This window comes from Neofelis nebulosa, chromosome 2 (assembly GCF_028018385.1).
Source record: "Neofelis nebulosa isolate mNeoNeb1 chromosome 2, mNeoNeb1.pri, whole genome shotgun sequence".
Classification (NCBI taxonomy): domain Eukaryota; kingdom Metazoa; phylum Chordata; class Mammalia; order Carnivora; family Felidae; genus Neofelis; species Neofelis nebulosa.
Genome location: NC_080783.1, coordinates 55,102,240 through 55,126,211, shown reverse-complemented (window position 1 = coordinate 55,126,211; position 23,972 = coordinate 55,102,240). Strand labels below are relative to the sequence as shown.

At 39.0% G+C, this 23,972-nt stretch overlaps 1 protein-coding gene across 2 annotated transcripts in view; it reads right to left on the bottom strand.

Annotated features, from left to right (window-relative positions):
* Positions 1 to 23,972, bottom strand: part of TTN (titin) — a 276,220-nt gene that overhangs the window by 235,561 nt on the left and 16,687 nt on the right. For both annotated transcript variants that reach the window (XM_058712718.1, XM_058712716.1), the window contains exons 12-40: positions 23,769 to 23,906; positions 23,142 to 23,279; positions 19,525 to 19,818; positions 19,298 to 19,420; positions 17,530 to 17,811; positions 17,204 to 17,269; positions 16,243 to 16,501; positions 15,963 to 16,026; positions 15,651 to 15,866; positions 14,579 to 14,721; positions 13,113 to 13,318; positions 12,116 to 12,349; positions 11,770 to 12,014; positions 10,622 to 10,893; positions 10,334 to 10,498; positions 10,071 to 10,239; positions 8,276 to 9,969; positions 7,850 to 8,131; positions 6,860 to 7,126; positions 6,490 to 6,762; positions 6,071 to 6,334; positions 5,719 to 5,979; positions 3,831 to 4,091; positions 3,029 to 3,292; positions 2,675 to 2,935; positions 2,283 to 2,543; positions 1,614 to 1,874; positions 959 to 1,100; positions 704 to 869 (exon numbers count right to left, since the gene is read on the bottom strand). In XM_058712718.1, coding sequence (XP_058568701.1) covers positions 704 to 869; positions 959 to 1,100; positions 1,614 to 1,874; positions 2,283 to 2,543; positions 2,675 to 2,935; positions 3,029 to 3,292; positions 3,831 to 4,091; positions 5,719 to 5,979; positions 6,071 to 6,334; positions 6,490 to 6,762; positions 6,860 to 7,126; positions 7,850 to 8,131; positions 8,276 to 9,969; positions 10,071 to 10,239; positions 10,334 to 10,498; positions 10,622 to 10,893; positions 11,770 to 12,014; positions 12,116 to 12,349; positions 13,113 to 13,318; positions 14,579 to 14,721; positions 15,651 to 15,866; positions 15,963 to 16,026; positions 16,243 to 16,501; positions 17,204 to 17,269; positions 17,530 to 17,811; positions 19,298 to 19,420; positions 19,525 to 19,818; positions 23,142 to 23,279; positions 23,769 to 23,906 — 7,671 coding nt within the window. The remainder of the gene's footprint in view (positions 1 to 703; positions 870 to 958; positions 1,101 to 1,613; positions 1,875 to 2,282; positions 2,544 to 2,674; positions 2,936 to 3,028; positions 3,293 to 3,830; positions 4,092 to 5,718; positions 5,980 to 6,070; positions 6,335 to 6,489; positions 6,763 to 6,859; positions 7,127 to 7,849; positions 8,132 to 8,275; positions 9,970 to 10,070; positions 10,240 to 10,333; positions 10,499 to 10,621; positions 10,894 to 11,769; positions 12,015 to 12,115; positions 12,350 to 13,112; positions 13,319 to 14,578; positions 14,722 to 15,650; positions 15,867 to 15,962; positions 16,027 to 16,242; positions 16,502 to 17,203; positions 17,270 to 17,529; positions 17,812 to 19,297; positions 19,421 to 19,524; positions 19,819 to 23,141; positions 23,280 to 23,768; positions 23,907 to 23,972) is intronic.

Genomic DNA, 23,972 nt, shown 5'->3' with positions numbered 1-23,972 from the left:
CCTCATTTTTAAGAATGAGGAAATCAAGGTTCAGAATCAGACAATAAAGGACAGAAGATTTATTCAGGTGGCCTGAGTGGCCCGGTTCTCCTTAGACGAGCAATATGATAAATCTGAACTCTAATGACACTTCTCTTACCATGTTATCTCCATTACATCATTTGAGAAGACTGGCCCTCAAGAGAATAAATTCTGCACATGTGGTAGAGAGCAGAGGTGTCTGGCTCGGCATGTTTGCTAGGAATCCAGCTTTGCCCGCACCGGTCTTCCTCTTGGACCTCAGAGGAAGTGTTTCCAGCCAAGTCCCTACATACCTGCCTCTCCATAACAGAAGGCTTCTGAGGAAATGCCACCTTGTTCTAAATTCCCTGAGTCCTAGCTGCTGTGTAAACACCGCCACTTAAATTTTAGTTCTTTTCTGGTTTGTGCGGCTTGGCAGGTGGCCATTTGTTAGACAGTGAAGTTTCCACAGCTGCTTTAATTAAAGTATCTAGACAGCTGCTAAGGACACACCATTTCCCTAAGTGAGGGAAAACTGTGACTAAATTGATGTCAGATCAAGAGTCTAAGCCAGCAGGGATCAGCTGTTTTCATTCTTTAGAAGACTGTGCTTAGAAAATTCTAAAGTTAAAAAATTAGAATGCCAAACTATGGATTACAGGCTCCTGATGATGTCTCCCAAAATTTAGCATGTAGACAATACCTGAACCGACTTTTTAATACTCCGGATGCGAACATCTCTGCCCTCTACAAAGAGGTTAGCAGTGGATATGTTGCCTCCTGCCACCACTGCGTATTGTCCGGCATCAGACATGCGGGTGGATGGGATCAGGAGGCGGTGGACGTATTTCTCCTTCTGTATCTTTATTCTGTAGATGAAATGGAAATTGAAGTTCAACGCACAGTGACTCAAAGCAAACTGCGCATTCCTTGAACGCGGCAAAACAAAACGACTGACCTATCCACAATCGGCAGTTCTTGGCCATCTTTCATCCACTGGACAGTGATGTCAGGTTCAGAAACTTCACATTCAAACATGGCTCGCTTCTTCTCGAGAACCTTGATGTCCTTAATGTGTTTCCTAAATTCTATATGACGAGCTGGGAAACAGCATGCAAAAAAATTAACCTTTCTAACAGCCTTATGACATAACTTACTTAGTATACAATTCACCTGTTTAAAGTGTTCGATTCAGTGGCCTTCAGTATAATCAGAGTCATGCAACAATTACCATGATCAATGTTCGAATATTCCCATTACCCCAGAAAGAAACCATGCACCCCTCAGCCATCACCCTCCAGACACCTTCTACTGTCTGCCCTCAGATTTAGAGACAAATCTGTGTCTCTACAGATTTGTGTATTCTGACATTTCCTATAAATGGAATCACACAATATATGGTCCTATGGGACTGGCTTCTTTCACTTAGCGTAAAGTTTTTAAGATTCATCCATGTTGTAGCATGTACCAGCACTGGCTTTTTATTGCTAACAATATTTCGTGACATGGATACCCACATTTTATTTTTCCATTCACTAATTAGTGCACTGATTAACATTTCACAGAGTGTATTCACATTTATTTTTATGGATAGGACATTTGTGAAACCATACCTTCCACATAAAGGGTGGCTGTTGATGTAGCTTTTCCAGCCACAAAGGTGTACTCAGCTGCATCCCCAAAGTGCACGTTCCTGATGTTCAGTGAGTGCGTGAGCTTTTTGGTTCTCATCTGGCACCTGTCAGTTGATTTGATTTCCACACCATTCTTTAACCATTTGTATGAGATGCCTTCATAGTTCACGGTTACCTCAAAGGTAATGGTGTCTTTTTCTTCAGCATTGATGTCTTTCAGCATGGATGTAATCATGATTGCTGCAAAGGGGAAGAAAATACACCCAAGGAGACTTTGTGCCAGCATGATGTGAGTTACAACAAGCACAGAGTGAAAACTAGGGATGTGTTTAGTATGTCTGCTAAGGTGATTGTAGTTCAGGGATATGAGCTGTGAGAGCTTCCAGGTACCCCTCTACAACAGAACAAGGCCAAGCAGAAAGAGCTAGTGATAGACACTAGAGCATCTTTGTAGGTAGCCTTTCCAGGCTACTCTAATCAGAAAATTTTAAACAGATAGAGATACTAGTGCCTAAGTGTGCACACATAGTAGATGTGTCAATCAAGGATTTTTGAGTGGGTTAACTGGTTAGGAAGGAAAGGTGTAGCATACGGAATAACCAGGAGTTTCCCGAATATTTTATACAGCTTTTTTGCCTGTGTACTTACGGGTCACTTTCAGGGTGGCGCTGACTTGGTCATTGCCACAGACAAATGTGTATTCTGCGGAGTCCTCTGTGCTGGTGTTCATGATGATCAGCTGGTGGAGTTTCCCTTGCACGACTATCTTGAACTTCTCACTCATCTCAATCTCCACGCCATTCTTCAGCCACATGGAAGGGACATTGAAGTGGGACACCTCACACTCAAAGGAGGCATTTTTCGTCTCAGGTACCTCAATGTTTTTCATGGTTTTTGTAATATGCAATGCTTGGGAAAACCAAAGAGTATTTCAGTTAGTATATATTATTTTTTAACAAAGCAGATGAAACCAACCAACCAAAAAATGAACACATGCGGATCATCTAGGGAAACGCCATGGGGGGCTGTCTCATACTTACTCTCCACGAAAAGTTTAGCTTTGCATTCCAATTGCCCCACCACCGCTGTATATTCCCCAGCATCCGAGGGGGAAATATGCTGCAGCATCAGTTTGTGGACCTTCCTTTCTGAGACCAGTCTGTGTTTGTCACTTGGCTTAATCTCCACATTCTTGTGGAACCATTTTACTGGAACCGTGTCATGGGAAACACTAACTTCAAAGGCAACGGTGGCATTTTCCAAGGCGGTCACATCTTTTGGCTTTTTAATGATCTTGACAGCTAATGAGGAAAGTTGAAACAATTCAGGGATATGGGTTAACTTAGCGGTAACCATTAACCGGCTACTTGTAATGCGTTTCTGAATCAACTTACTCTCAACGTGCAGTCTGGCACTGGCTCCTAGCTTTCCAAGCTTGAAGCCATACACGGATTCATCCACAACAGCACAGTTTTTAATCCTCAGAGTGTAAACTGTTCCTTTGACTGAGATGTCATACTTGTCATTGGATCGTAGCACAACCCCATTTTTGATCCATTGGACACCCTTTACGTTAGGGTGTGTGAGTTCCACAGTGAAAACGGCATCCTGTGTCTCTGTCACCGTGAGGTTCTTCAGAGTCTTCTTAATTTTGACAGCTGGAGACAAATTTATGATTGATTTAGGAAATAAAGATGGTATCATCAAGTAAAAGAATTCCTGAAATGAGATCATTACCTGGTCATCTTGCAAAAGAACGGTTATCAAAACTTTTGTGGTTTATGCAGCACCTCTATTTTAAAAGATACCTTGAGATTATTTACGAAAACCTGGAATCCAGTTTAAAATGTACACTGTGCAATGATTTTTCTACACTTGAATGAGATGAAGTTTGCACAGCTGTATACTAATAGCTTAATAGACTGGAGAAGAACAAAAGAAGGGTGGAGAATGAGAGCATCTCATTAAGCTGTTCCTCCAAGCTGGAACCTAAGAAATGGCTTCTGCACAGAAACACATCTTATAAGCAATTTTGTGCCCTGTGTATATGGCTTAGAAAGTTTGGAGAGTTTATAATGATTTTATGAAATCATGATTCATGACATCCAAAATAATTATACCATTGACTTTTAAAACGAGAACCATCAAGAAGGTAATATAATGTGGAATGGATAAATCTGTTATTATATCACTAACCTTCAACTTTGAGTTTGGCAGATGTTTTGGAGGTGGCCACCTTGTAGGTATATTCTCCCATGTCATCTAATTTGGTGGCAGCAATGATCAGTCTCCTTTTGTGGTCATCAGATTCACTTCTGATGTTGTTACTCAGCGGTAGGTGTTTGCCATCCTTCAGCCATTCTCCTTCAGCATCTGGGTTGGCAACTTCACATTCAAACACAGCTTCCTGTGATTCAGCCACAGTCTGATCGGTGAGTGGCTTGGAGATGGCCCCCCCTTTGGAACAAGAGAAGTACAAGTGTGAGTCCTTTAAAAAAATATTTATACAAAAAGGAAATCTTTGCACAATTAAATATAAAATATCAAATTTTAAAACATGATTTTGAATATAATGAACTGTCTAATAGAATTATCGTTGCCCATATTGAGAAGATATCACAGAAACCCCTATTCTAAGTTTGCATGACTGATAAGGAAAATACTGGAATCAGGAAGGTTTTGCAAAGGGAAAGCAACCGGTAAATTAATACTGAATTCTAAGAACCATACCACATGGATGCCTCTAACTCAATTCCTTCTTCAAAAGCATTCTACCTAGTCTTCTAAGGATTGTTTCCTGCAAATGTGTCTAATATTTGATTGGGAAAAGATGTGCTAAACAAAATGTACAGTCATCAATGTTTCTGTAACATAAGAGATTCTTATGTACTAAAAAATCACTATTTTAACAACTGTCATCTCTTTTATGAAGCTTCCCCCTTTGTCTCCATGGCCATCATTCACTGGCAGAAAAAAAGTACTCCTTCAGCAAGTTAGTTACTGATGTATCTGTCCCTCTCTAAAAATTGTGAATTCCTCAAGAAAAAATATCATGCCTCATTTGTTTTTGTGTCCTGTGCTTCTAGCAGTCCTTGCCTATGGTAGAGCCTTAAAAAATGTTGAGTGAAATAATATAAGGGCTCATGGTTTTTTCTTGTTTGCACACATTTAAAAACATGCAATTTATATTACACGTGTCAGAGTGCAGGATACAAAATTTTGTTTCAGAAGTGTTTTTCATAGTCAAATATCTGCAGAAATATTATAATGTAATAAAGCATAATCTAGGTAACTCATACGAAGTGGGACACACAATTCCCATATGGACTACACAATTTAATCTCGATGTCATATCTCAACTCCTCAGTAATTAAATTGTAATAAACCAAGCAAATTAATGATGACTTCTAGTTTTTTCTTAGCAATTGATTTATGCTTTTGGTTCTCCATTTTGAAACTAGGGATTTCTGCTGAATGAGAATGGTCTACTTCATGTCACAAGAAAGAGATACACAGATACATTGAGTTATATTTTAAAATTTTCACTGGGTTCATAAAACAAGTATGAAGGGAACAAAAGAAACAAAAGTTGAAGAAATAAGAATGATTAAAAAAAAGAAATACACCTTTAGAGTAGGAAAGTTTAAATAAAGCTCAGTTCAACAAATGTTTATCAATCATCTATCACGTGCAATATGTTAGAGAACACAGATGGGAAAGAAGCAAAATTCCAGATTGGAAGAGTTTATACTCTGGTGTGAGAAGAAGAAATGGGCAATGAGAAAAGTATGTGATAAAGGCCATGGAAGAGACACACACAAAACAATCCTGAGGTTGTTGGAGTAAGATCTTACACAAATGAGAAGATTAAGGAAGGCTTCACAAAAAGATGGCATTTGAGGTAGGTCTCCCTAGAAGCACATGGTGGGGAAAGTGTTGAGGGGACTCCTGACTTTGAGAACAGCATAAGCAGAGGCATGGAAGAAGGAACCTGATGGGAATTTGGAAGGAAATGGGCCACAATTTCTTAAATTGAAATAAGTACCCCACATAAGAACTCAGATTGAATGACAAATGTACCAACCTGCCACAGTAAGTTTTCCAGATGTCATATTTTCTCCAGCAAAAAATGTATATTTTCCTTCATCATCTTTCATCATATTTAGAACTGTCAGCTTATATATTTTTCCATGAGCTTCAATTTTATATTTGGAACTGGGTGTGATTTCTTTGTCCTTAAAATTCCACAAAACATCAATTCCTGAGTGGGATAGCTCAACTTCTAAGACCACATTTTGGGTTTCTGTACAGGTAAGGTCACGAAGACCTCTGATAATTTTAATTTCTGGGGAAAAAGAAAATAAACACTTGGTTAATATTACACTGGGAAAATAGAATGCTTAAAACTATAATAAGTTAAATGGGAGAATCCTTACTTTCCACAGAAAGATCACAGCTAGTTTCGACTCTGCCAACCATCAGCTTGTAAGGTCCTTCATCTGAGGCGTGGGTCCGGTTAATCACTAGTCGCTGCTTAGTGCCTTTGACGATGGCTTGTACACGATCATCAGGCTTGATTTGTTCATCATTTAAGTACCATTTAACAGAAGTCACATCAGGGACTGAGACCTTGCATTCGAGCACAGCCTTGGTACCCTCAATCACATTAACATCCTTCAGAGGTGTTATCACTTCAACACCTGCAAAACCACACAGACACAGACACACACACACAGACACAGACACACACACACACACACATTTATTAATGTGAATTTTGTTTTAAATGCCTGCTAATTAAAGTCTTCTACCTCACTTAAAAATATACACATAAAAATATGTAAGTTGCACTCACTGTAGACAGAGACACGCCCACTGGTTGATAGTCCAAGGGATGGAATGGTGAAGGAGTAATTTCCAGCATCCTCTTTAGTCATGTCTTCAATAAGCAGCATATGTGACTGTTTGTCTATCACAATGTGAACCCTGTCACTGGGCTGTACTTCTTGGCCATCTTTCATCCAGACACCTTCCACATTCTCTAAGGAGACCTTAACTTCAAGCTGAACAATGTCACCTTCACAGACTTTTTGATCACTAAGTCCTTGTAGAATAGCAATGGGACGGGCTGTGAAATATGGGGAGAAAAGTGAAAGTTATGATCACTTCTTATCAATAAGCCATAATGATATTCCCTTCAGGCCAAAAAGAACAGGCAGACTTACGTTTCATCTTTAGTTTACAGGTTGTCTTTTTCCCATCGACAACAAAGGTGTATTCTCCCTGGTCCTCTTTGGTCACATCCTTAACTGTGAGGTTCTGACGTCCACGGCGAGATGTAATTGTGTATTTACCATTGGATTTCAGCTCCACACCGTTATGATACCATTTGCCTTCTATATTTTCTGGGGATATAATGCACTCTAACTCTCCTGAAAACGATTCTGGAACTTCTATATCCTGAAGTTCCTTCACAAACTCAACAACTGCACCTGAGGCATAAGATAAAGAGAAGTTAATTTTTCTTGAGAGTTACACATCTAGACTTAGGGTAGAAAAAATTCCTTGTAAGTCTCTTAAATCCCCCCATGCTATCAGGAATATTCTTAATGTGTACCTGCTGATGAACTGAGGAATATATTTTCAATAAAAAAAGTTATTTTATTTAAAAAATTTTTGGGGCGCCTGGGTGGCGCAGTCGGTTAAGCGTCCGACTTCAGCCAGGTCACGATCTCGTGGTCTGTGAGTTCGAGCCCCGCGTCAGGCTCTGGGCTGATGGCTCGGAGCCTGGAGCCTGTTTCCGATTCTGTGTCTCCCTCTCTCTCTGCCCCTCCCCCGTTCATGCTCTGTCTCTCTCTGTCCCAAAAATAAATTAAAAAAAAAAAAATTTTAAAACAGAATTTTATCTCAGTGTAAAAATTTAAAAATAAGGCATCAAAATAACCTTGATTTTTAAAAAGGCAAATTGTCATTAACGTGAGAGAAGAATGTCATGTCATGCCATCCAATAATTTTGAAATAAAAATTTTGAAAAAAAAAAAAATCCAAATTGTCAATAATCTCAATTAGTGGTATACATTCAGGAATCTTGCTATGGAGGTTATATTCAACTCCCACATAGTTCTTTTTATAAAAGGAAAATTGCAAAGCTAATTTAATCACATACTAAGGGTGACTTTAGAAATTAAGTAAATGGCGAAATTATTATTTACTACCTTCGACGATAAGTTTCGCTGTTGTTTTTACATTTTCATCTTCCACAAGTACACAGCTATAGTCTTCAGCATCAGATGTGTCAATCGTCAGTATGGACAGGAAGTGAACCTTTCTGTCAGAGTGCATCCTATATTTATCTCCCGTGTGAACCTCCACACCATCTTTATACCATTTCACTTTGACAAATGGCTCTGAAGTTTCACATTCAAAGGTTGCCATGGTGTCTTTTTCCTTAGCAACAACATCTTGTAATTCCTGTGTGAAAATGATCGATTGCTTGGCTACAAGAAAAGGGGGGAAAAAGACATTATATTAAATTAAATTCACAATTTGAATAATGGGAAAATAAAATAAAAAGAAATACACCAATGGATATTCATGGATAAATAGAGACAGATCCATCAAACCAAAGACATCGAAATTACCTTGGACAAGTAAGAATGCATGGCTTGAGGTTTCTCCAGCTATGTTGATGGCTTTCACCATGATGCTGGCAGAATCCTCAGCAGTCACATCTCTTATGACCAGTTCACAAACATTGTCTTCGGGCCAGTACCAGTAGATTCGGTCAGAGCGTTCGATCTTTACCCCATTTTTGTACCATTCACATTCAGGATCTGGTTTTCCCACCACTCTGACCCGGAAGTGTGCGTCAGATCCTTGGCCCACTGTTTGGCTTTGGATTCTTTCAAAGATTTTAGGAGCTTCCATACTAGGACTTAGTTCAATTTTATCAGGTTTAAAAGTTGGGATAGTGATTTTGCCTTCTTCAGCAAGGGCTTTCTTTTCCTCTTCAGTTAATTCTTTGGTCCAGTGGAGAAGTTCATCTTTTGTCTTCCTTAGGAGTTCTTCATAGGATTCATCCTTCTTACGAGACTTGAGCTCCACAGCAGTAATTGCTTCATAATATCCCTCCTCAGTTCTGCGCTTGAATTTACTGCGCAGCTCTTCTGACTCTTCAGGTACCTTTTCATGGGTAATTCTTTCAGCCCTTTTCAACTTCACAACTTCCTTGGTTTCAGTGGTGTCAACAGGTCTATCTACTTTTTGTACTTCAAACTGAAGTTTTCCAGGTTCATGTACATGAAACTCGGGCTTTGGTTCAGGGGCTCGTCTGAGGACAGACCTAAAATCTTCCCTCTGTTGGATCTCAAGTTTCACTTTATGCTCTATCACACCTTCAGGATTTTCTGCAGTAACCTTGACTTCCCCTGTATCGTATGATTTGCAGTCCACGATGTCCAAATAATGAATGCCATCATAACGAACTCTGAACCTTTTGCTTTTGCGAATGAGCTGTCCATTGAGGTACCAGTTGACTTTGGGTTGAGGGTAACCGGTCACTCGGCAACGGAATCTAGCGGTCTCCCCTTCAAGTACTCTTACTGGCTCTGGGAACAAAACAATGTCTGGCTTTTGCTTCTCTTTTTGATCTGTTGTTACACCTGTAAGAGCACCTTCATGAGCCATCCTCTCTAACTCTTCAATTCTTTGTAAGCCTTTCCTCCCCTCAGGCAATTGAGACTCTTCCACAAGACTTTTTTCATCTTTAACAATAAGTGTAGCAGATGTGTGATCTGTTCCATATTTGTTAGTAGCTCTACAAGTAATGATACCACTGTCTCTGGAATATGCAACCCCGTAATCAAGGCTGCAATACCCAAACTCATTGATCATACGGAGCCTGTTGGCTGCTTCAAGTGGCTTCCCATCATGGAGCCATTCCACCACCATTGTTGGGTCACCAATTGGTGTTAGCCTACACTCAAAGTGGGCGGGCCCAAAGCGCTTGAGTCTTAAGGAAGTGAGTTTTTTCTTGAAAAATGGTTTCTGTTGTTTCTCTTTATCGTAGAGGTCACCCTCTTCCCATTGCTCTTGACCATATCGCATATGGAGGGGCTCCAGTTCTGGGGCTGCAATCTCTTTTGCTCTATATGTCCCTCGTGGGATGATTAATTTTCTCTCTGGTTCAGGCTCTGCAAACTCAACTTCAACATTTACTTTGCATCTCGTAGTATCTCTGCCAGCCTTATTGATAGCAGTTGCAGTATACCAGGCAGAATCTTGGCTGACAGTGGAATCAATTCTAAGGGCAGCTTCTCCCTTTATGCCTTCAATTCTATAAAAAGGGAAGAAAAATCAATACAGAAGTAGTTATTGCTTCTTTAGTTATTTGGATTTGATAATGAGCTTAGTTTTATTATTTTCAAGCAAACTCACATGATTCTTGGATATTTATGAGGTACAATGATGTCACTGTTTTTCAGCCATACAATGTCAGGGTTGGGATTACCCGTAGCTCTGACTTTCATTTCAAGTCGAGAACCTTCCTTTATATTGACATTTTTTAGTTTTTCCACAAACATTGGTTTTACCTGGTGTTCCACAGCTGGAAGAGAAAGTTTGTGATTCAGAGTGAGTAGGGCTGAAATACCTGTTTATAGCCCAAGTAATAAGGTAGTTTCTTTATTAAGGGCTAATACCTTCCACAGTTAAAATCACTGAAATCGAAGATTTGCCTGCCCTGTTTTGGGCAACCACAGTCCATTCCCCAGAATCACTGGGGGATGCAGGGACAATAATCAGTGATTGGGTACCATCTTCTTTAATGACTACTTTATGGGTATAATCATTGACAATTTGCTGGCCTGTAAAAAATTAAGTAGAAAAGAAAACATAGATTAAAATAGTTCTTTTTAAAAAGTGTTGCACATACATATAAGCTTATTTTTGTGTTTAATGATTTGTAAGTAAAAAATTATCATACTTACCATCATGAAACCAGAAGGTCTCTGGCATAGGCCTACCGACAACCTTTAAGTCAAATCTGGCAGTTTGTCCTTCTAAACATTTGAAAGAAGCAGGCTTTAACACAAAGACTGGCTTATACAGTCTCTCAAGTTGTGACTCATCTGTTTCCTCCAGCCGACGTCCAGGGGACATTCTTGCAGGGGACATCCGTGCAGGTGACATCCTTGCAGGGGACATGCGTGCAGGAGACATGCGTATAGGAGATCTACTCACTGAACGTGGAGAGATGGATCTGAAAAACAAAACAGAATATTTTCATGAGGCACAGAGAAAACAAAGCAAAATAAACAGACCCCATTCTTAATGTTATTTTAGAATATACTTCATATACATATTAGAAGTCACTTCAAACTCACTGGGATCCAAAACAGAATACATTATTGTTGCCCCCAAATCTATGTTTTCCATATATCCTCAATCCCAGTCAGTATTATTCAACACAGTCAAGTACTCAGCCTTAAAATCTTGGAATAATTCTTAATACAGTCTTTCCATCATCACCTGAATTAGTCACCAAACCCTTCTGATTCAACTGCTAAAACATCTCAATAAATGTTGGTCAGTTAAATAACCCAATGAATAAATTTATAGAAAAAGAGAAATATAATTTTTTATCCAAGGGAAGGGAAAACATAGAAATTATATTTGAAAAAAACCAAAAACCTATTGGCCCATTGCAGCCAGACTGGCTTGGATTGAATTTCAAGTGCTGGCACAATCAGGGCTGGTGAACTAAGACAATTTTTATAGGCTCACAAAGATTAAGTGCCCCCACTTCTAAAATAGTAATAAGAATACCTGCATTGCAGGGTTGTTGTATAAATTAGAGATAACATATGTAAAATCAGGTATTAAGTAAACCTTTATAGTTTTCATCATATTGGTTCTAGCACCAGCAAATGAATAGCATGCCACACTAATGACAATGCTTTGCTCACCTGGCACAGGGGCAAGAAGTAAAAACTCTTGGCATCATCTGAATTGCGAATGGCAAGTTTTGGTGTTATCTCCACTTTTTTGGCCCCCACACAACAGCAATTTGCTATTGGGATATTTGGTGTTTTAAACAATTTAAACGTTAATCAACCCAAATTGTTCTGAGTCTTACCTTATTCTGCTCACTGATTCTGGCGTAGGTATGTAAGTCGGAGCACTGAGAGGTGCAGCAGGTTCCACATACAATTTCCCTGAGCAAATTGCATTTCCCTTAATATTGCTGGCAAATGCGGTGTAGATGCCTTCATCTTCTGGAAGAACAACAGGTATTCGCAGACTAGCTCTGCCATCTTGCAGAAAGTCCATTTGGTATCTCTCTCCATGTTTGATGCGCTTGCCATCTTTGTACCATGCAATCTGCAAATAATATGCATATTTGAAAAAAATTAGATAAAATAGTTATTGTAGATGATGTATATCTTTGTTGTGGTGTGGAGGCATGATGTTTATTTTTTTACCTTGGGTAATGGATAGCCAGACATCTTGCAATGAAAAGTAACACCCATTCCCTCAAGAATTCTATAATTCTTGATTCTTAAATCAAATCCTGCTTCAATAGCTTCAGATTCAGAAATGTCAACTGCCATCTTTTCTTCTCCATCTTCTTCAAGAAGTTCTTCTAATGTAGTCTTTATTATTCTGTATTCAATTTCTTTGATGAGCCTCTCTTCAAAGGAAGAAATATGGAATTCCTATGTAGTAAAAAAGATGACAGTTTGTTAAAAATATATAAATCTTGACAGACAGAAATGCTTTAAGACTATTAGTTTCAGGGGCACCTTGGTCGCTTAGTTGGTTAATCATCCAACTCTTAATTTTGGCTCAGGTCATGATCTCGCGGTTCATGAGATTGAGCCCCATGTGGGACTCTGCGCTGACAGTACGGGGCCTGCTTGGTATTCTCTCTCTCTCCCTCTCTCTGTGCCCCTTCCCTGCTCATGCACATGCTGTCTTTTAAAATAAGTAAATTAACTTTTTAAAAAAGAGTATTAGTTTCAGAGATAAGGATCCAAGTTTTGGGGGGAAAATCTAGGAAGATTTTTGTTTGTTTTTGTTTTTCAGTGAGAATTATAGGAGTCCCTGTTTTGTTTTCTAATCTGCATTACCATCATCTCTGTCAGTTCATGCTGTGGCATCTTGGGTCAATGACATTCTAAAGGCACAGGTTACTTTGGGATGCTCATTCTACAGATGAAGGGATTTGGGCAGCAGTGGACCTGGTCATTCTAATATTTATCTTTTCCTGCATATATAGAATCCTTATTTCTAAAGCCACATTATGCAGCAGGTCATGAAGGTTAAGGAAACTCATCGGCAGTGAACTTGGAGCTAGTAACTATAGCCCAATCCTTACCCCATTACCTGACAATGAAAATATCAAACAAAAAGAGGGGCACCTTGGAAGGAAAGTGTAATTTATGAGATGATTTGCTTGGTCATTATTCTTATACTCACCTGTTCTTCTACAAAAGTTCTGACCATTACAGTATCTTTGGCCATTTTTTTCCTAATTAAGGCCTGTTCTTTTTCATACTCTTTTTCATAATCAGAGTATAAAAATCCAGGTGCTATTTCTCCAACTTTAGGTTCTTGCACAAATGCAGTCATTTGTGTTTGGTAAAGCATTTCTTGCTGGGACTTCATCAGTGACTCATAATCAGCTAGGAGTTAAAAACAGAAGTTGTTTCAAAGTTTTGACTTAAATTCCAGTATAGTTACCATACAGTGTGATATTACTTTCAGGTGTATACTAAGGTGATTCAACAATTCCATCTGACACCCAGTGATCGTCAAGACAAGTGCCCTCCTTAATCCCCATCACCTATTCCACCCATCCCCCCAGCCACCTCCCCTTCAGTAACCAGCAGTGTGTTCCACACAGTTAAGAGTCTGTTTCTTGGTTTGTCTCTCTCTCCCTCTCTTTCTCTTTCTCCCCTTTGCTCATTTGTTTTAAGGACATAAGTTAATTTTTAATGTTCTTATGAAAAAGCCTTCATGCCACTTCATTCAGGCAAGCCTTACACTAGAGAAAGTTGATAATCAAAAGCCAGATTTTCTAAATTTTACTCTCAAGGAGCTCAATATCTGTTAGATTGAAATTCAAAAACAAACTTGCCTTGACAAGTCAAAGCAGCCGGTACTGTTGTAGAAAGAATTTTATGTTAGCAGTCAGTTCTTTAGGAACTATCCTGGGGGTCTTCCTAATTTGCCATGTGGCTTTTGGCAATTCATCTATCTTCCTGGGTCTTGAGTGCTCTATCTGCTAAATTAGGATAATATCCTAACTTTCTCTAAGGGGTACTGGGCAGGTCAAATGAGACAAAACATGGGATGGTCCGCTGTAAATGTGAACAATTAAGCGAAAGTAAATGTGACCCACAGATACATTCAGTTTGGCCTGAATGCCATTATGCTTTTTGTCCAATTACTTATGAATCCTGAAAAATCTTTATTTCCAAGTTTTCTTTAAAATACCAGAAACTCTAGGAACATTGAGCCTGGCAGGTGTGTGCCTGGTCACAACACAGTGGAGGCAGGGAACGACTGCCCCCTTGAGGCGGGGCATATGCTCTCCAGTTTGCCACTATCTTCCTACCACTCACTGATATTATCTGTCTGGATCTGGAAGGCAGCAAGGTGTGGAGTCTTTGCATCTTTGAAGGCACGATATGCTTAGAAATGAAGGCACCAGATAGAAACTTCGTGCCAGAACCGTGATGTTTAGCACCAGCATGGCTTTTGAGGCCACGTGGTCTAAAACATTTTCTGTATAGCTGAGGCCAAGAGAGGGTAGCGATGGGGACAGAGCCAGAATCAGAACTGGGATATTTTAATAGGTCTTTGATAAACACATAACAGTGCTACTTCCCTGCATTTCCATTCCTATCAGGCACATAGGAAGTACTAAGGGCTGCATTTACCTTCTTCCAGCAGGGAGGCAGAGGCAGAAGTCTCGCCATGCTTATTACGAATAACAATAGTGTATTCTCCAGCATCATCGGCAAAAGTCATTGAAATCACCAGTCTGCACTCTCCAGTTTGTTTGTTGTAACTCACTTTGTATCTTTATGGAAATGAACATACATAAAATTCACTCACAAATAACCCTATGTGAATAAACAAACCCTCATGTGGATCTATGGTATAAAATTCAATGATCTTAAACATGAGACCAAGCTCCATATAGAATATAAGATTGCTGAAAATGGAGGAAAGTGCACGGACATGAGTAATGAGGGACAAATAACTTAAACTTTTCATTTTGAATAAGGCTCATATATTCTTTGAAATAAATGATAGAATATAATACCACTAGAATCAACCACATGGAAAGGGCTTCAGTGTTTATGCAAATGATGAGGTCATTTAAACACTTGGGTATTTCTCTTTGTTCAGTATTTTGCTCCTTGTTTCATGTGAAGATCAAATGAATGATCAAAACAATACATTCCTTTAAATATTTCAATTTTAAGCCTCTGGTATACTATATTTCTTCTTATTAAGACATAAGAGGTACATTTTTAGATGATTTGTCTCAAGCTGCAGAAAATTCAAAGCTAAATTTTACATTCAATTATAACAAATTAGCACAGATTTTCATGTATAACTTTCTTCTTCATTACATGACCCTTGTTCTTTTCTCTTTTAGTGGCTTAATTATTATGCATTTCTGCTGAAGCTGTCTTAGACGCTTTCTAGAAGAACACGTGTAGGTGTGTAAAAATCCACATTTTCTCTATTTCACTGGCGCTATACATGAATCAAACTAGAGTATAAAGAAATTTATCTTCTATCCACTTTGGTCACACAGCTTTGTTCCTCGGTGAGACTGTGCAAAAATTTAAAAATAGCTGAAAACATACCCTAAAGTTTCCATAATAAAAGAGCCTACATTTGGGGGATGGTAGGGTAGGTATATCCCACCTCTCTCTAGGCTTCCTTATACATATCATACAAATCACAGAGAACTCTATCAGTCAGCCATCAACATACCTGTATCCCGTGGTGAGAGGGACACCAGATTTTTTCCAGTAGACGTGGGGCTTTGGATTGCCGCCAACCTGACATTCAAACACAACACTCCCACCTTCCACCAGTTTCTGGACCACTGGTTTTGTAATAAAGAAAGGAGCGGCGGGTTCTCCGGGGGCTGCTTGTTCCTCTGTGATGCTGGTATCAGTCATTACCACATCTCTTGACTCTACCAAGCTGGAAAGAGAATTCCCTTAAAATTAGCGTCTGGGCTGTAATTTGCCAATACCAAATCAAAACCATCCTAGAACAAAAGCAGAAGAATGTTTTTACCGTTTCTCTTCCATGGTAAATTTCTCAGCCACGGTGGTTGTTTCCTTTTCAAACTCTTCTGATGCTGGAAGAAGACAGAAGTCTCTAATTTAAGTCGGGCATTTAGTCTGTTTTGTTAGTGACCTCTGGTTAGCATGACAGTTAGGTTGACCCCTTAATCTAGCCCCAGTTCCCACAGAGGACACCATTATAGGGTGTGCAGAAACCGTATTGTGGAAAGAAATGTCGGCTGAGAGTAAAATGGCAGGTACAGACGGGTGGTGGGAATGTGGCCACAAACCTTGCACAGCTAGATAGCAGGATGTGCTGACGGTCCCAGCCTCATTCACAGCACTGCAAGTAAATCGACCGCTGTCTTCCGCAAAGGCTTCTCGGATCATAAGACGAGCGATTCCACTCTGGAAGGTTATCTGGAAATCAATGGAACTTTCTATTTGGTAGTCTTCCCTGTACCATGTCACTTTTGGGGATGGGTATCCAGAGATGTGGCACTCCAAGGTGACGGATTCACCTTCTATAACAGTCACATTTTTTAAGCCCTGAGGAGAGAAGAAAAAGGAAATACTGATAACATGTACATATTCATTAATCATCTCTATAAGTTATAACAAGTGTCAGGGTTTGCACATTCTAATGGCCCTAAAATGTTTTCAAAGGTCAAGACTGTAGAAATATTAGTAAAGAGACTCCCCTGAAAAGTTATTTCCTAACTTGAAATACATGTAAGGTGTTTCCAAGTTCATAAGGCAGAACTATATTAACACCATTTAATGGGACAACTCCGTACCCTCTGTCATTCTCACATATTTAAATCCCAACGGGATGTAAAGGCTCAGTGGCAAATGCTGCCCCTTCACCAGGCTTTCCATGCTATCTCCAACTGGAAGTACTCTATTCTTCCTCTGTTGGGGTGCTTATCACCGTCTAGATTTTGCCTATTTATGTACATTTTCCTTAATAGTAAAGCTAAAAATTCAAAGAGGGCTGGATTAGTCTTCACATCTCCATAACGCTCCCAGTAATCCCTTAGACCTAATAGAAGCTCAATAAGCCTACAGACTATGTGACCGATCGTTGTCCCACAGAATTCCCCCTTTTCTTGCCAAATAGTGTGCCATCTTAAAATTAGCATTTGTGAACTCACTAATGCCGTTTTCCAGTTGAAGAAACTGATCTTTGCATATATGAAAATATCTGACCAGATATGTGTATGGTCCAACACAATCAATTTCATCACTCACCGAGACCAAAGTTGGTGGAGTAACAGGGATTTCAACAGGTGCAGGTACTCTTGCTGTTTCTGTTACCTACAAATTTTACAAAGGACGTTACAAAAATGCCCGTGGCATAAGGGGCAATCTCATCAACTCTTAACCCATGCAAAATTATAAAAATAATTTGAGGAAAAAGAACTCTGACCCACACCAGACTCAATAAAATTACGTTGGAGCACAGTAAAGGAAAGGTAGGATGCCTGGCTGAGTACTACTGTAGCACAACATGGCCGTGCGTCCGACCCTGCTCAAGAGGAATGGGTCAAGAGATAGTGTGCGATCCAGTGACTGACCTTGGCTTCACGCTCATGCAGTACTTTGAAGCGCTCTTCATGGACTGCGCCACCAGTGATGCTCACCCCTACCTCCTTTTTCACTTCAACGCCAGCTTGACTCTTGTAAGTGTCTGGCGTGTCGGCGAAAGGGAACTGCGGAGAGGGGGTGGGTTCTGCTCTCACTCTCGCCTCGGCAGGCTTCACAGTGGGTGCCTTCACCGACTTGGTGATCTTCTGAGCAGAAGACGTGGCTGACAACTCTTTCTGTAATGTGGCGATAGCGCTACCGGCTATCGATGCCTAAATGGAAAGGGAACAATCTGCGTCATGGTTCAGAAGTACGTGGCTACTATCACTCATCCTGTGGTGGGTAGGAGTCTATGTTCTATATGGTCTGTCTTTCAATGCTCTCATTCTCACTTTTACGGTTAATGGAAAGTCAGTTAGGGATGAGCTGGTTATAAAGCTCATTGTTATTCCTGCCAGTTTATAAAATACGTTTGAAAATATTTTTCTTGGGGCGCCTGGGTGGCTCAGTTGGTTAAGCATCTGACTGGCTCAGGTCATGATCTCGCGGTTAGTGAGTTCGAGCCCCGTTTTGGGCTCTGTGCTGACAGCTCAGAGCTTGGATCCTGCTTCAGATTCTGGGTCTCCCTCTCTCTCTCTGCCCCTCCCCCACCCCCCTCATACTCTGTCTCTCTCTCAAAAATAAAATAAACAGTAAAAAAATGGAAAATATTTTTCTTAGAGAGTTGTATTTAGAGCTCCTTATTTTATTCTCTCATCATAAAGGGACAATGGAGCTTCTAAAGTTCAGTGACCCAAAAAAAAAAAAATAAAATAAATAAATAAAGTTCAGTGACCAATTTTCACTTAACCATCCTGAAAATACTACAGTGGGAAATTCAGAATCAGGAAATTATTAAAATATTCGGTAAATTCCTAAGAACTACTTGACAATAGTTTAAAATTGTAAAGTTTCAGCTTCAGATCTGTGTGGAAGGTAAAAACAGAGACATTACAAAAATATTTGAAAGGCTATCTCACTCTTTTTATTCTGTCACTGTCTATGGTCATCTGATTTCAATACTGATTTGGGGCTATTCCAAATATAGGTATTAAACGGACTTTAAAATGCTGTGAAGGCACATAAGATTTGCATTCTACGTCTTAGATGTGCTTAAGAGGAACAGAGACTAATATTAAGGGTTATTATGTGCTGTCAACTTGCTACCATTTTTGCATGCATTAACTTGCCCCCGATGACAGAGCTAATAGGAGCAGAGCTAGGACACGAATCCAAGACTGTGTGATTGATTCCACAATCCACCCCCACTACCACACAATCCTACCTCTCTCCATCTTGTTATGTTGCGTATGTGGACATATGATTTCTCAGTGACTGTTATATTGAATATAGGATTTCTCAATGTCTGATTTTTATATTGATACACATTCACAGCTAAGTTACTGTGAAATGTTTCACAGCATAAGGAAAATGAAACTGTACAATGTGCCATCTTTTGCAAAATGTGAAACTGAGAGAAGCCTGTACAGATTTGTGTCTTCTCAGAGGTATGGGATAACCACCTCGGCTACTGTGTGCTCACCCTGCTCGGCAAGTTTCAGAAGCCAAACTCCAGGGGCTTGAGAGTCTCTTATGAACGCAGACATCACCAGCAAGAGGCCCACACTGGCCTCCACCAAAGATACTGTACATCGCACATTAGGTATGTACGGCACCTCTGAGCCAGACATTTCTTTGGCATGCTCTTTAACTTCTTACCTCATATCCGTGTTCCGTCTTAGGAACAGAAATTTTTGAAACAGTAAAGTGAGGGCTTGCTGTGCGGGGGCGTTTATCCACATGGACTAATCTTTCAGTTGTTAGATCTGTAGTTTTCTTGATCTGCATTGAAATGAGACTCAGTGACACCACTGTCCACCAGATGACCACAGCAGTTAAAACTGCTTTCCCATAAATAGGGTAAAAATCTAGGGGTACAGACTCACCTGTGATGAAATGTGCATTCCCATTTGATCAGTAGTTGTGATATGAGTCTCAGAAGGAGCTTGGATCACTCTAGGCTTGACTGCTTTAGGGACAACGTGGGGTTCCGAGGCTGGACGCTGGGGACGCTCAGCAATCTTTGTGGCAGAAATGTGCTCCTTATAGCCATACTCCAAAGTGGTCTGCTGAGCATACGATTCTTTAGGACGCTCAGGCTCCCTGGGCTCTCTGACACGGGCCTGGTCCACTGCAGCAACAACCGTTGCTACAGCTTCCGCCTTTTTCCCAATGTCCACCTGGAGACAAGGTTTCCGGAATTAATACACAGTAACACCAAGTCAAGCTGGGACATGTTCTCCAAGGATAGTCATTAGGAACAGACAAATGCCTAAAGGTGTGGTAGGCCGATGGCACCTGTGTTATATGGCTGTTAATGTCTCCAGAAATGTAACTCGCAGATACATTTAGGAACTTATTTCATTGATTATTATAATGTAATGGACATCTAGTTAGATACACTCTATATACACCTGTTTAATTAGACAAGACATTAAATCACACAGACACCACATGGGACAACACAGTATGGATACAAAATAGTAAGGAGATTTTGAGTTTTTCTAGGATTTTGTCTGAGGCAGTTAATTAGCACTTGGGAAATCAGAATTTGGGGGATGGTTATCTTCATTGATTATTTTTATTAGCCTGTCAATCATTTAGTCTAGTGTTGTTGCAAAGACAGTAATGATAAAAATACACTCAAAACCATCATAGACCCATCCAGAAAAATCAGTTGCTACAGAGTTGTACGATTGCGTGCAAATCTGAGATAATATGAAAGCTCATGGAACATAGGGAGCATATTAATTTTCTTATGATTCCCTAGGGATAAGAATTTTTAATCTATTAGGAAATATCTTTCTTAAAAAACACAAGTGAAGAGACTGTGATTAAAATGAAAGTGTTAATAATATTTGGATTCAAGAGAACCACCTTTTGCAGTAAAGTTCAATTTGCTTTGGTTATGACTGGGAGATAAGTGCAGAAAAAACCAGAAATGTTGTTTTCTCATTTCCATGAATCTGATTAACATAAATGAAAACAGTCTGCAGAGGTGTTTCTCTTTTAAAGAAAGAAAACTAGCAGATATGCCTTACAAATTAGGAGTCTATGCAATGCTTGGAAATAGCAAATCCTAAAAATCACATCACTGTGTCCATCACTGCTCTTTAAAAGTAATGCTGGAATAGTTTATTAATGTCCATTTTTCTTTTCTGCTGCCGTGAAAAGAATCTAGATCACAGCTGAAATGTTCTTCAAGGATGCTACCTGTGTATCTGTTAAAATTGTTCTCTCAATCATTTAAGATAGAAATGAGGGTTTTTTTTTTCTGAGATGAAATTGGGCCTTTAGCGATCAAGGGCTTCATTCAGTGCCTCCTTCCAGTAAGCCACAAACACCCTAATCTGCCTTGAAGGATTGCAAACGCCATTTTCACTTTACCATTGCATCTTAGAAGAAGCTGTAAAATATACGTGAGGCTTAGGTGTGTTTTCATCTGGCCTTCTTTTTTAAAACATATAGGCCATTAGTTGATTTTAATTTTATAGGTGCTTCAAAATGTTATCTGTCTCTGACAGATAACAGAAATATATTTAACATCTATCATGTATATTTAATGTAGACTAAAGATTCAAATGAGATATAATGTAAATGTAATAATTCTATAAAGTGGTATCTTAAGTATATATACACTTTCAATGTATATGAAGTCTGATATGCCATTCTACATATGTGTACACATATTTAAGATAGATCACTTTGTTTGTAAAGTGACGTTTATATTATATCTCATTTGAATCTTTCAACCAGTCTATGAGGTAACCAGGTTGAGTTTTATTTTAACAATGAGAAAACTCAGGCTCAAAGAAATGATCATTTGCCGACCAAAATGTACAAATATGCAAATCTTGTTCTGAATTTAAAACTTATGCAAAAAAAAAAAGAATCTTGATTATGGATAGGATATTTCAAATTGGGGTAGCATCTATGTATTTTTCCCTGAGTTAATGCATATCAAGTCCACATACAGCTATTGTTTCATAGACAACCACAGGCGTGTTTACTTTGGTTCAATTTACTTGTCCTCTATGCTGGTACCACTTTTACTTCTTAGTGGACTCTAAGCTCTCTCATATTTTTGGAACCTAGATCAGCAGGAAGAAGAATTGGAGTAGGAGACCCCAATTCAGAGCAGTTAAACACTGAGAACTAATTTAGGCAAAGCAAAGAAGAGTGTTACCTAATCTGGCTCTTCACATCTAGAAATGCTAACTGTTGCACTGGAGGAACTGGACAGGGTCTAATCAGCTCTAATGTTTATTGACCACTTCAGCGATTAAATGAAACACTAGGAACACAACGACTCATGCTGGATGAAAAGTTATGGGTGCTGGTGATAAAATGGGATGAAGCAATGCTTTTCACCTCCACAGCATCAGTTTTCATCTCCTCATGAAAAAGATGGATTTGTTCTTGCTTAATAGCAAATCCTTCTCTAGTCCTTGGCCGTGTGGCTGGTTCAGTAGATTTTGCAGTGGTAACTACTACTTTGGGTACAGATATTTTCTCAGCTTCCATTCTTAGCTAATTTTTAACAACAAAAATAAGACAGTCAAATTTATGTGATTCAGAACAAACAAAAATTTAAATACAACCTCTCATGAAGTATGTTACGTATTAGAATCTCCATTACCAATGAGATTTCTGAAAGGCTGATATGCCAGTCAATATCCTACTTGGTTAAGTGTTTGGAAAGTTGACCTTCAATCATGCCTTAGGAGAAAACCCAAAAATGTAGAGACAGAAAACAACAGAGAGAAATATAGACAGGACTCAGCCATGACACTAAAGAAATTGAGTTGCTCATTTCCAAATACTATATTGACAACAAGGAATAAAATTAGGTAAATAGCTTATTTGGGGTAAGTGACAGAATCATAGGAAGTTGGTTAATTCATGGAGATTCATAACTACAAATAAATGCTACAAATAAAGTTTTTCATGGCTAATGTGCATTCTAGTTGGAGGATTCCTTCTCTAGACTTGATACTGCATCTTGTTAGCATTAGCAGTAGTATGGCAGGCTTTATAATTTTCTCATCTGGTATTTACAGAAAGAAAAAAGATAACCTTTCACCTGAAAAAACTGATGGGTGATTTCCTGAAATAAGTCCATACTTTACGAAGTAATATATTGAATTCACGACCCCTCAAACCACACATATTCATGACAGTAAATAAGATTCATCACTTACTCATACTTTTTTCTTTAATATTCACAGGATATCTTAAAATCAGCCTGCATGCAATTTTAATCAACTTCCAGAGAACTTATAGATGTTAATAATAAAAAACATGGAAAATAATAGTGAGGAGATCAGTGGGAGAGGAATATGTAGTAATATTAACAATAATAACTTGGTTTTTTAGTTTCCAATTGTTTAATCATCTAAACAATGAATTCGGTTAATAGTGTCTCATACAGAAGAAATTCTTGAGATTGGGTATTAATGTATTATCAAAGAGGGGACTTCACACTTGGAATAGCAAGCGTCACCTTTCCATGAGTAACTTGGATTTGTTCTTGTCTACTGGCCACTCCTTCTCTAGTTCTCAGTATTGTTTCTTGTTCTTGGGCTTTACCAGTAGCAACTGCTATTGTAGATAAGGCAGTTTTCTCAGCTTCCTTTCTCATCTGATTATTACAGTAAAATCAAAGTGTCAATTGCACAGGGCTTTAGACACACACATGGTATGACCCTTCCCCCCCTCCTAGTGGGGATGCAAGATGAAGTTATTCGGGGTTAACTACACAAAAGAAGTTACTTGACAATGTTTGCATATATGGACTGGGAGTCACAAAACTTAGAAATGTTAAATAAAAAAACCCACAAAAATATCTCCATTTGATTCTATATATTGCTTTTTAAGAATCAGGCTAAAAATGCTAACTTTCATGCAAAGAATAATGGTGGAATAAAATGAGTTATCAATGTTACAGATGGATGAAAATCAAATGTACAGATAAAATTAATGGTAAGCAGTCACACATTTACCATTTTGCTTTTAGTCTGGGATTCAGAAAGGAAAATACAGACTACCAATTCATAGAACATCGTAGTTAATGGTTTACTAGAAATTAGTTTAAAGATAAATTTTTCCCATCTCAAATATCTGTATTCACCTTTTCCTGAGTTATTTGAACTTGCTCTCTTTTGGTAGTGATGCCTTCTCTAGTTCTTGAAACTACATCTTGTTCTTTGATTTTGGGTGTGGCAACTATGACTTTAGGCACCACTGTTTTCCTAGTTTCTTTCATTATCTGGTCATATGATAAAAAGAAAGGTGAGAAAATGGTCATTAAATTTCATACAGCCTCTAATAAAAG